The sequence below is a fragment of the Lacerta agilis genome, chromosome 8 (genome assembly GCF_009819535.1).
Source record: "Lacerta agilis isolate rLacAgi1 chromosome 8, rLacAgi1.pri, whole genome shotgun sequence".
NCBI lineage: Eukaryota > Metazoa > Chordata > Lepidosauria > Squamata > Lacertidae > Lacerta > Lacerta agilis.
Window position 1 is genome coordinate 20,104,693 of NC_046319.1, and position 11,728 is coordinate 20,116,420.

General features: G+C 48.4%; 1 protein-coding gene across 1 annotated transcript; it reads left to right on the forward strand.

The window, feature by feature from the left end:
• Positions 1–516: 516 nt before the first annotated feature.
• On the forward strand, positions 517–8,703 carry LOC117052168 (claudin-16-like). Its single transcript, XM_033158944.1, has 5 exons — positions 517–667; positions 3,403–3,538; positions 6,017–6,181; positions 7,803–7,867; positions 8,509–8,703. The coding sequence occupies exons 1-5, from the start codon at positions 563–565 to the stop codon at positions 8,701–8,703; spliced, it is 666 nt and encodes a 221-aa protein (XP_033014835.1). The 5' UTR covers positions 517–562.
• The last annotated feature ends 3,025 nt before the right edge of the window (positions 8,704–11,728 follow it).

Below are 11,728 nucleotides of genomic sequence, written 5' to 3' on the forward strand. Positions count from 1 at the left end.
CCAATAGCGTGTCCAATAGTCAAGAAGTTGGTTTCTGCGTGCGCTGCAGAGGGAAGTGAGGAGCAGGTGGGGCCTGTCCACCTGGGAAGGTACCCCATCTAAGAGAAGGAAAACTCTGATCCTAAACCTCTGTTGCTTTGTGGGAAATCTACAGGAGAAGAAAAGGCTGAAGGGAAAACCCTACCCCAATCCAGAGTGGAGTCCCTAAGACGGTTGGATGGCGCCTTTCGTACGCCTCCTTCCGGCATCTCCTACAGCCCAGCTGGTACCAAATTGTATTGCTCTGCTTCCCTTTGGACCACATGGGGCTTGTGCCACCAGGGAAGTCACTTCCACTTCACTTTATTTGCAGCTAACACAGCAGTTTGACTTCGCCAACAAAAATGCATGTTCTTTCCATTTCCACAAGGGGGAACATGCTGGCTTTTACCAGCTTCCCTCCCAAAGTCCTTTCCACTTAGATCTGCTGTGCTGGTCACCTTCTGGTCTACTGGTTCCAAGAAGAAAAGTGTGGTGTGTGTGTGTGTGATGTTGCAAAGGGAAATTTCTAGTTGAGCGTGGAATGGAGATCCCGGGCATGGCAGTGGCAACAGACATCCTGGCGATGGGACTGGGAGGGCTGGGCCTTTTGCTTTTCGTTCTGGGCGCCGGAGCAGATTGCTGGAGGGTAAGAAACAAATTAAGAGGACTTTAAAGCTGGGAAGGGGGCGAGGGGGTGGAATCAAAAGCTGTGTTGTGCCAAATACCTACCCTTTGGTTTCCTCGGTTGTTTTCATTTTTCCCCCTCCCCGCCTCATCTGTGGGTAGGGATGCACAAACCTGTCTGATTTCATTTTCCAAAGGCAAACTTCCGAAACTAGATGCTAAGTGCAACGTAGCCAACCTTTGCGCTTCTTCGGATTTTGCAGGGCTGTTCTCCTCCACGCAGTGTGTAGAATAGCGTACACTGGATCGCAACCTGTAGAAGTCCCAAGCACTGACAAGATTCTGGTGCCTCCGTGCCCCCCCCATGTGCAATGAAAAATAAAAACAATACTGAACCATAGAATAAAATTGTACTATTCGTAATGACACAGAACTCGCATGCATGCTGAAATGCACATGCATGTATGTCATTTGCGATTTCCTTGCATTAATTTGATCTGCGTTAAAAGGACAGTCCCTGGCTTAGGTGGAGATAAGTAATAAAAAGAGAACAGGAATAATGGGGAAGTGTCTGCAGTGGAGGGTAAGGAAGCCTAACAAAGTTCTGATTCCCCCCATGATGATTACAGTATTTTTCCGTGTATAAGACTAGGTTTTCCCCCCTAATAAATTATGTCAAAAATTAGGGGACATCTTAAAAACAGATAGTGCTGAGGCCATTTTCTTAAATCTGAGCCCCCCAAAATAGGTAGCGTCTTACACATGGGGGCGTCTTATAGACGGAAAAATACGGTACTTAGAAGCTTTTTATTTTTTGGAAATCTCAAATGTTAAATTACTTCCCAAAAGAACTATCTTTGTGTGTGTACCCCTGCTTTGCTGGTACCTGAAACATGTGAGCTAGTGTGGTGTAGTGGTTAAGAGCTGTAGACTCGTAATCTGGTGAACCGGGTTCGCGTCTCCGCTCCTCCACATGCAGCTGCTGGGTGACCTTGGGCTAGTCACACTTCTTTGAAGTCTCTCAGCCCCACTCACCTCACAGAGTGTTTGTTGTGGGGGAGGAAGGGAAAGGAGAATGTTAGCCGCTTTGAGACTCCTTAGGATAGTGATAAAGCAGGATATCAAATACAAACTCTTCTTCCTCTTCTTCTTCTTCTTCTTCTTCTTCTTCTTCTTCTTCTTCTTCTTCTTCTTCTTCTTCATGAGTCCATTGGGCAATCTAGCACGGTGTGCTACAAGACGAAGACACGAAGTCCTTCTGGGAATTTCTTCACCTTGGATCAGCTTCAGAGCCATTCCCTCATCCCTGCCTACAAAATTTTCTTGGTTCCCCCTTTCTGAAGAAATTGAAAACTTGCTTGATAGAAGAACCGGAGGGGTGCTCGGCTTGTGCTGTTGTCAAACCCAAGGCCTGGTTGCCATAGGAACGTTAAGCTCTGGGGAAAATATATACCACAGCGGCGAGGGCCGGTGTACTCCTGGAAAGGTCAAACCTGCTTCTGGTGACTTGTGACAAAGAGGGGCCAGTACCTCTGGCTTTGCCCTCGCTGGGTAAACACTGGCCGCGGGAGCCATCGCTGCTGCTTCCTTTTCCCGTTGCTGAACCCTCTCCGGGTGTTGGGGGCACAGGAGCCTGCTCTGTCAAACGTATTTACTAATATTTATAAAAGGGAGCTGCCTGTGTGTGTGAAAGATAGAGACAGACAGACAGAAGAGAGAGTGTGGGCTGTGAGGATGAGAGTGCCTGTGACACACTACAGTCAGAACATGATAACATAAGAGCCTACTGGATCTGGCCAATGGCCCATCTGGCCCAGCCTCCTGTTCTCACAGTGGTCAGCCAGATTCCTCAAATGGGAAACCTGCAAGCAGGACCCACCCACAAGAGCCCTCTCCCCCTCCTGTGGTTTCCAGCCACTGGTATTCAGAAGCATGGTTGCCTCTGACCATGGTGGCAGAACACAGCCACCACGGATAGCAGCCATTGATCTTCTCCTCCTCCAGGAGCTTCTCCAATCCTCTTTGAAAGCTATCCAAGTATGGTAGCCACCACTGCCTCCTGCAGGAGCAAGCTCCAGAGGTTACGCACTGTGTGAAGAAGTTATTCTCAACTGTCCTGGTCTGTGGACCAGCTGAATGGGGTTCAATAACAGCCCGTGGTCTGCAAGCCACTGCTTAAGAACCTCTAATTAAAAAATTAGTTCTCAAAGTCTCTCTCCACCCAACCCCCAATCATTCCCCCCTGCTCACCTTTCTTCTTTCTTACAACAAGTCCAGAGTGTAGTCCTGGGTGTTTTCATCTTCCTCCTTAGTCTCAGCGTTGAACTCAAGGGGAGAGATGAGGACAAAACTAGAATGAGTTGGCTCTGCCTGCCATGCCCTCTGGCGCCACCTACTGTTGGCCTCCCTGCCTTGTGTCCTACCAGACCTCATGGGTACCAGACCAGCCTCCACTGACTACAATTCCCACCACCCCAGTTCATTAGCCATGCTTGGGGCTGAAGGGTGCTTCAGGGAGTCCAACCACATCTGAAGAGCCTCAGGTTCTTTCCATCCTTGAATAGGGGACAGATTCCCTCCTGCCACAATCCTGAGGCTCCAACCAATTGGAGGGGCGGGCAGCCTGGGTGCAACTGAGTTAGTCCACCAACACCTTTCTACTCAACTCCATCTCACTTCACGCCACCTGTCTGTACAAAAACCCCAGCGGTGCCTCGTTCCTGCACAAAACATTCCTTTCTCTCTCCCCTTCTCTAGCAAGATGCTAAGGACCCCCTGTCTTCGGTGGGGCTGAGTGCCCGGTGCCGGGGGTTGTGGAGCGAGTGTGTGTTTGATAACGTCGCCGACCTCTGGACCTGTGACATCCCGATCTCCTATCTCAGCGAGCATCCAGGTGAGGAAAATAAACCAGGTCCACCTAGCTGGAGCAGGTCGCAAAGGTGGACAGGACACACGGGAAGCTGCCTTGTACCATTAGTCCATCTAGCTTAATATTACCAGCACTGGGTGGCAGAAGTTCTCCAAAGTGTCAGACAGCAGTTTTCCCCCAGCCTCATCTGGAGTTTTTCAGGGATTGAACCTGTGATCAGAGGCTCCCAGTCAAAGATGCAGTAATAATAATAATAATAATAATAATAATAATAATAATAATAATAATATATTTATTTATTTATTTATTTATTTTTCCCCAGCCCATCTGGGCAGCTTCCAACAGAATGTTAAAATACAGTACAATAATATATTAAACATTAAAAGCTTCCCTAAACAGGGCTGCTTTAAGATGTCTTATAAAAGTCTGGTAGTTGTTTTTCTCTTTGACATCTGGTGGGAGGGTGTTCCACAGGGCAGGTGCCACTACCGAGAAGGCCCTCTGCCTGGTTCCCTGTAGCTTTGCTTCTCGCAGGGTGGGAACCGCCAGAAGGCCCTCGGCGCTGGATCTCAGTGTCCGGGCTGAATGATGGGGGTGGAGACGCTCCTTCAGGTATACTGGACCGAGACCGTTGAGGACTTTAAAGGTCAGCACCAACACTTTGAATTGTGCTCGGAAACGTACTGGGAGCCAATGTAGGTCTTTCAAGACCGGTGTTATGTGGTCTCGGCGGCTGCTCAGTTATTGCCAGTGGGTTTATTCCATAAGTCACAACAATGGCCAAACGTTGGTCAGGTTACTAGGTGTGCAGGTCAACAGTCTCCGGGCGGAAATTGCTAAATGTCTGGGGAAATCTGGCCATATGAGAGTGAAGATTATAGCTCAAAAACTTCCCCTTTTTTGAGGGGGGGTGGAGAATTGCCCCTCAACAACTTTGTCAAAAACAGGTCAACAACTTTTGTGTCTGGATATTCGCTTTTTGAAATACGGCAACCCTACCCTAGGGGCATGGCTAGGCCTAAGCAAAGACATTTGACATGGCCCCAGGGGAGGCCACAGACTTCTGCATGGTTGTTGGCCTGAGCCTTGGGGCTGCAGAAGTAAGTGGACACTCCCACTGCCTCACTCTCTGATCCAGCCTCAGGTGGCTCCCTGGAGGTGGGGAACGTTTCAATGATGGGAGATATGGCACCAGAGTCACTTTAGACGGCTACTCCTCAACTCCCAAACGCCTGAACGTACTGAGGCGGGACTTCCCATCCAACAACCCGCTTGGCCCCTCCCCCAGTATTCAGATCTTCACCTCTGTCGGGTGGGATCCAGATCCACAGCCTCAACCCCTTCCTCCTAGCCTTCTGACCAGCCCTGGCAAGACATCTCCTCGGGGTTCAAGGCAGGGACCTTCTGCATGCGAAGTAGGTGTTCTGCCGCTGAACGGCGGCCCTTCGCCGAACCCATCCTTCTCCAAACTCAAGGCCCCGAGGTCTGCAGAACTAACTGCCTACTACATCCCGTGAGCCATAATATGCAAAGTTAAAATCTACACCAAGTTTATAGAGATTGAGGGTTCTAAGAGTCTTGGGGGGCACTTCAAGATGACTGGTTTTTTGGGGGGGTATTCCTCCTGATTTGTTTGCAGGGTGATTAGACACTGGAGCATCGCATTCTGATTTGTTCATGATGAGGTCAGAGCAAGTATTATCCCAGGCTGCCCAGTGCATCTCCCCATCACTTTTCTTGTCCCAAAGAAAGTCTGATCTTTGGGGGAAAGTGGGTTGGTTGCACAAGACCTCCCAGGGAACTATGAGTGCACAGCTTTGATTTGCCAGTATGTGACTGAATCCCAGTCAAAAATAGCAGCAGTTTTTACTAACCACGAGGGTTGCATTTGACTCACCACAAGCAGACCCATTTAAATTAAGGAACCCAAGTTAGCATGTCTTTTAACTCCAGTAGGTCCATTCTGGGTAGGACTAGCATTGGATGCATTGTTTTGCAGCCAAAGTTCCTATTTCATTTTCTAAGTTTATTTTGGTTAGCTAATTGATTTATATCCCGTTTTGCATTTCAACAAACCTCTGCATGGTTTGTAAACCTCTCCCCCACCCTACCCACCAGAAACAAGGAAATGATGTAAGAAACACAATACAAGTCCCGCATTCAAAATGAAGTGATACAACTCTGTGGCTCAGCTGATAGAGCGTTAGACTCTTAATCTCAGGGTTGTGGGTTCAAACCCCATGTTGGGCAAAAGATTCCTGCATTGCAGGGGGTGGACTAGATGGTCCTAGTGGTCCCTTCCAACTCAACAATTCTATTATTCTAACCCAGAGGAGGTTTTTTTGGGAGAAGGGGGGAGAGATTTTTTGTTGTTGTTGCTGCTGCTGCCATTGTTAAATAACTGAGCACCAGAAACCCCACAGCAAATCCTGATCTCCTTTCAAGGTTCTTTCCATGTTCTAAAGTCTTGTTCTCTCTCAATTCTTCACCCCATCCCACCAGCTGTTCTCGTGGTCACTCGGGTCTTGGTGATCCTCTCTGCCTTTCTGACTCTTTCTGCCATACCTCCCTTCATTGCTGGCATGAAATGTACCAAGCTAATGCGCGACAGAGTCCTTCAGAAACAGAAGTTCTCCCTGGCTGCTGGGATCCTGTTCCTCTTAGGAGGTAAGCACAGCCTTGGGGCAGAATGGTACTCGATCTAAACCTTGCCTCCCACAGACTTGTTTGTAGGGTGCTTCCTTTTTACATTAGTCCCGCATTAAATCCTTTAACAGCAACCAAAACAAAACAAAACAAAACAAAACAAAACAAAACAAACAGAGGAACCCTTTTATTCCGCATTCATGATGCTTTGTGCTCACAATGTTAATGGGGTGGTTAAACCTGATCCCACATTTATGACTCTCTGCACCTGCAACTTCTTACAGCCTGAACAGCTGTCACGACGAAGCAGTGCAGATTGCTCAAAATAAGTAAAGGTAAGTTGAAAGAGTACTTTGGCCACCTCACGAGAAGAGAAGACTCCCTGGAAAAGACCCTGATGTTGGGAAAGATGGAGGGGACAAGGAGAAGGGGGCGGCAGAGGATGAGATGGTTGGACAGTGTTCTCAAAGCGACTGGCATGAGTTTGGCCAAACTGCGGGAGGCAGTGGAGGATAGGGGTGCCTGGCGTGCTCTGGTCCATGGGGTCACGAAGAGTCGGACACGACTGAGCGACTGAACAACAAAAGTTGAAAGAGCGTAATATGTGGAAGTATAGGGTCGTCTCCAACTAAGTCCTACTCAGAGCAGACCCATTCAACTACCGGTTAGTTGGTCATGCCCATTATTCAGAGTAGGACTAGCATTGAATATGGCCCAGATTCATAGGATGATGTTCTAGAATATGATGAAGAGATCTCACCCTTCCAGAATTCAGTGTGACACCAAGGATGGGCATATCTGCCAATTTTGTTTTTTCACAGGCTCTCATTCCCACCCCCCACCCCATTCTTATGATCAGTTCTACATGTCCACATCTCATGAAGATTCATCACCATTGTAGTGCTCCTAATATTCACATTTTTTTTACATTTCCAATTTTGCCTAATCCACACCTTTTTTTTGGCAGAGCAATTTCCCCCCGATTTAATGGATGTTTCTCCTCCTTCCCAATAACATATACACTTTTGTAAACATTACTTGGCTCGAGAAATACATTGCAAGATCCAGAGAAGCATGAATTTCTAAGGATGGCTGTACTCTTGAATTGTTTTAGAAAGCCAATGTGGTTAAGAGTGTAATGGTTAGAAATGTTGGACTAAGAACCTGGGAGACCTGGGTTCAAATCCCTCAGCTCACTGGGTAACCTTGGGCCAGTCGCTGTCCTTTAGCCTAAACTACCTCACAGGGTTGTTCTGAGGATATAATCAGCAGCAGGAGAGCAATGTATGCCACCTTAAGCTCCATTGAGGAAAGGTGAGATAGAAATGTAAAAATTAAATTGGGTAGGTTCGCCTTTCAGTGCAGATGAAATAAAAATCCACCCCCATCCCTGTATGAGATGGAGGTCAATCTAGTGTCGATCCTACTCAGAATAGACCCACTGAAATTCGTGGGCCCAAGTTGGCATTGTCCATTTATTGAAGTGGTAATAAAAGTTAGCTAGGTGTATACACACCAGCTGAAGGTGTGTGCACGGCTATTAATAAAAAAAAGCTTAAAATCCTATTTATCCCTAGAGGAGATCTATCAAGGAAGCCACAGCAGCTGGAAACTCTAATGTGGAATGGTCTCCCTTTCACAGGGCTCTCTGGAGCGGTTGCTTCTCTGTGGTACGGCATCGACACCGTTCAGAAGTATAAGCTTGAGGTAAGTAAGGTAGCCTAAAAGAACATATGAACAGAAGAATCATAGAACTGTAGAGTTGGAAGGGACCACACGAAGGTCATCTAGTCCAACCCCCTGCCTTTTGGTAATCTTCTGCCCTACATGGAGCTCAAACCCACCGCCCTGAGATTAAGAGTCTCAGGCTCTACCGACTGAGCTATATGGCAGAAGCTGCCTTATGCCAGAGTCTGCTAGCCCAGTATTGTCAACACTGACTGGCACCAGCTCTCCAGAAAGGGAGTATTTCCCAGCCCAGCTTGGCGATGGCTGGGTTTGAACCTGGGACCTTCCTGCATGCAAAGTAGGCACTCTACCACACAGCTGTGGCCATTCCCCAATGGGAATGGAGTTTAGTATAGAACGCCTTGGAAGCTACATGGATTCTTTAGGGCAATCCCCATCCACATCCTGCTTTGACTGGCTGCAGTTCCCTAGGGTCTCAGCCCTTTCCCAGAAATACCTGAGATGTCAGGATTTGAACCTGGGGCTTTCTGCCCGCAAAGCCCTACAAGTGAGAATTTTTTAAAATGGTAATCAACACATGCTTTTAACATGCGCTGCTCCCGCCCGCTTCGATGCCTGCAGAGTGTCCGGGATCGCTCACCATCTCAGTTCTCTTTCAGGTCAGCCTGGGCATCCCTGGCGTGACTTACGAGCTTGGCTATTCCTATTGGATGGCTGCCGCGGGCGCCGCTTCTGCCACTTCCGGCGGTGCCTTGCTGATCGCTGCCGACTGTCTCGATGCCCAAGCGCCGAAGAGAGAGCAGAACCTTCTCTGCAGCCCACTGACCTCCAAGGGGCCACAAACCTACCTATGAAGGTGACGTCCGGCCCTCTCTTCGCTGACAAACCAACCCTTGGCTCTCTAGCAAATGTCGTTTGTAAAGGCTGCTGGGGATTATAGCTCTGCAAGGGGGAAAACTATGGTTCCCGGGCTTCTCTGGTGGAAGCCATATGCTTTAAATGCCAAGTGCTTTAAAAACTATATGGTTTAAATGTATGAAGCGGGTGCGACCATAAAGCAAGATTCCTATTAAACCAGAAGCAGCTGGCTGGTTGGATTGCATTGCGTCTTTTCCGTACCACCAGGCTGGTATTCACACTTGCTTGCTGATTGGTAGCAGTGGCAACCGGGGAGCTGCCAGAAGGACTACATGGCCTTGGTCTCAAGCTCAAGGGGGTGGGTTCAGATTTAGCCAGTGTGGTGTAGTGGTTAAGAGCGGTAGACTCGTAATCTGGTGAACCGGGTTTGCGTCTCCACTCCTCCACATGTAGCTGCTGGGTGACCTTGGGCTAGTCACACTTCTCTGAAGTCTCTCAGCCCCGCTCACCTCACAGAGTGTTTGTTGTGGGGGAGGAAGGGAAAGGAGAGTGTGAGCCGCTTTGAGACTCCTTCGGGTAGTGATAAAGCGGGATATCAAATCCAAACTCTTCTCCCAAACTCTTCTATTTCTGCTGCATTTGAGAAGTTTTGCAAAAGTGCCAAAAGGTGACACGTTATCCTCCCTTGGAGCTGCAAATATATATATATATATATATATAGAGAGAGAGAGAGAGAGAGAGAGAGAGAGAGAGAGAGAGAGTGGTTTGGTAAAAGACGTCCAGTATTTAAAGATGGGTGAAGCTGTCCATTTTGGTTGTCTCCGTTTCTCATATTTCCAGCCTTACGTTCAGCCCACTTTGTTCCCACATCAGTTTTCAATTCTTTTTGAAAGTCCTTGCGAAAATTTGCCAGCGTTGTGGTGCAATTTTCTCCTAATATGCTCAGGTTCGTATGCAATTTCCCCTAAGAAACACACTTTGGCAAAGCAATCTCCCCCTATAGAATATATTTTTGAGCATCATTTTCCCCACTGACAGGTGTTATTTTTTGGCTCCCTTTCCCCTAGTAGAGGCATTTACTTGGTCGGAGAACCCCACTGCAAAATTCAGAGAAGTGTGAATTTTTAATAATGGTTGCACTTCTATTTAGGGAAGTACAAATTTCCATACGTTTGCCTTTAAATGTGAGATGAATTGAATCCCCCACCCCCACCCAGCCCTTGCTGCAATATGACAACCCCATATATGATCTAGGGGTTGATCTATGTAGCATCAGGATCTATATGATCTATGTAGCATCAGGATTCGCTCCAAAGAGCTTGGGCAACACGGCAACCACATAGTGATTCCTTCCGGTTTCCCACCATGTCCCTAGCTGTTAATTTCCACATTTGAGCTTCAACATGTCAAAGAAATATAGTGGGGCATAGTGCAATTTTAGTACTCGTTTCCATATTATTTGCAAATGATTTTTTTCTTCTTCCTGGAAGCAAGTAGCACATGAATGAGTGCTCAGCTTACACCATATTCCGCTGCATTTCTGGAAGGGGCTTTTATGTTATGTGGAAGGACAAATATAATCTGGAAATTCACAGATAGGGAAAGTTCAGGAAAATGGAATAAACTGCCGTGTGAATGCAGCCCAGGTGTGGAGAAGCTGTGTTGAGATCAATAGCATTTCCATGCTCTAGGGCACGAGTGTGTTTGCCTGTAGGGCTTCCTTTGCAAACAGCTGCGCTCAATGTACAAGCATCAGAAAGTGGATCTGAGGCAGAGTCACAATATCAGGGGTGGGGCAAGCTGTGGCTCCCTATTCTTGCTTTACCAGCAGTCATCTAAGCCACACAGGGGTGGGACTGTTGTTTTTTAGGGGGGGAGAAGGCATGCGCTGTGCAGGCAAGGTCCCAAAGCGGTCTTATGCCTTCCCTCCGAAGCCAGCATGGAGAGAAAAGGCTCCAGAGGCAGTTCGCTCGCTGGGACCTCTTGCTTCCATGTCACACGCGGGAAGCCACAGCATACATTTTGCAAGTGACTACGGGCGAATGGTGTGTCGGACGCTGAGGTCTCCTGCGGGGGGCAGCACCTGCATTTGAAAGAAGAATTGAAGTCACAATATTTAGAAATTGACGTGGCCCTCTCTAGTGCTCTTGCAGAGTCGTGCATACACAGTGGCGTATCATGGGTTGCCTCTGCCCGGGGGAAGGAAAGTATTGCACCCCCTAAGAAAATTATTGTGCCCCTAAGCGGCATTTCCATGCAGCACTGATGTCGCTACCGGGTGGAGCTTCAGCACAGCAGCGGGACATGTGCGTGCACCTCCTTGGGCTGGGGCGCCACCCCCATGCCAAGTCTCGCTGTCTACCCACCTCCTCTGCTGGTGGGCGGTGCTGCACAGCCAAAGCATGCAAAGGCCCATCCTCTCCCAGCTCCTGCTTGGCATGCTGTTCAGAGGGGCAGGCAGGCAGGACAGGGAGCACCTCTGGTTGGGGCAAAAGCTGCAGAGGCACACTCCTAAAAAGATTTGCGCTTGGAGCAATTGCCCCGGTAGCCCCACCACCATGCTACACCACTGTGCATACATTATCTTGTAACAACCCTGCTAGGTTCACCCATGAGGGAGGGGGAGCACCGAGAGCAGGGTTTCCTGACATCACCTCCAAATTATCACTATTGGGTGGGAGGAATTCAGCTAGGGTCCATCATCCCTAGACAGCATGGCTAGTAGCTAGTAGGGTGGTTGGAACCTGTAGCCCATGAATATCTGGAGAATGTAAGAACATAAAGATTGCCCTGCGGAATCAGGCCAAAGGCCTATCTAGACCAGCATCCTGTGGTCAACCAGATGCCCATTAGGGGAAGCCCCAAGCAGGATCTGAGCACGACAGCAACCCTCCCCGCTTGTGGTTCCCGGCAACTGGTATTCCAAAGCATAATGTCTCCAGCAGTGGAGGCAGAACATAGTGATAATGGCTAATAGCCATCAATAGCCTCCCTGAATTTGTCTAGTCCTCCTGTAAAGGT

Coding starts and splice junctions, on each gene's coding strand:
- LOC117052168 (XM_033158944.1), top strand. CDS start 563: ATGGAGATCCCGGGCATGGCAGTGGCAACAGACATCCTGGCGATGGGA. Junction 668..3,402: donor CCGGAGCAGATTGCTGGAGG/GTAAGAAACAAA, acceptor CCCCTTCTCTAG/CAAGATGCTAAGGACCCCCT. Junction 7,868..8,508: donor TTCAGAAGTATAAGCTTGAG/GTAAGTAAGGTA, acceptor GTTCTCTTTCAG/GTCAGCCTGGGCATCCCTGG.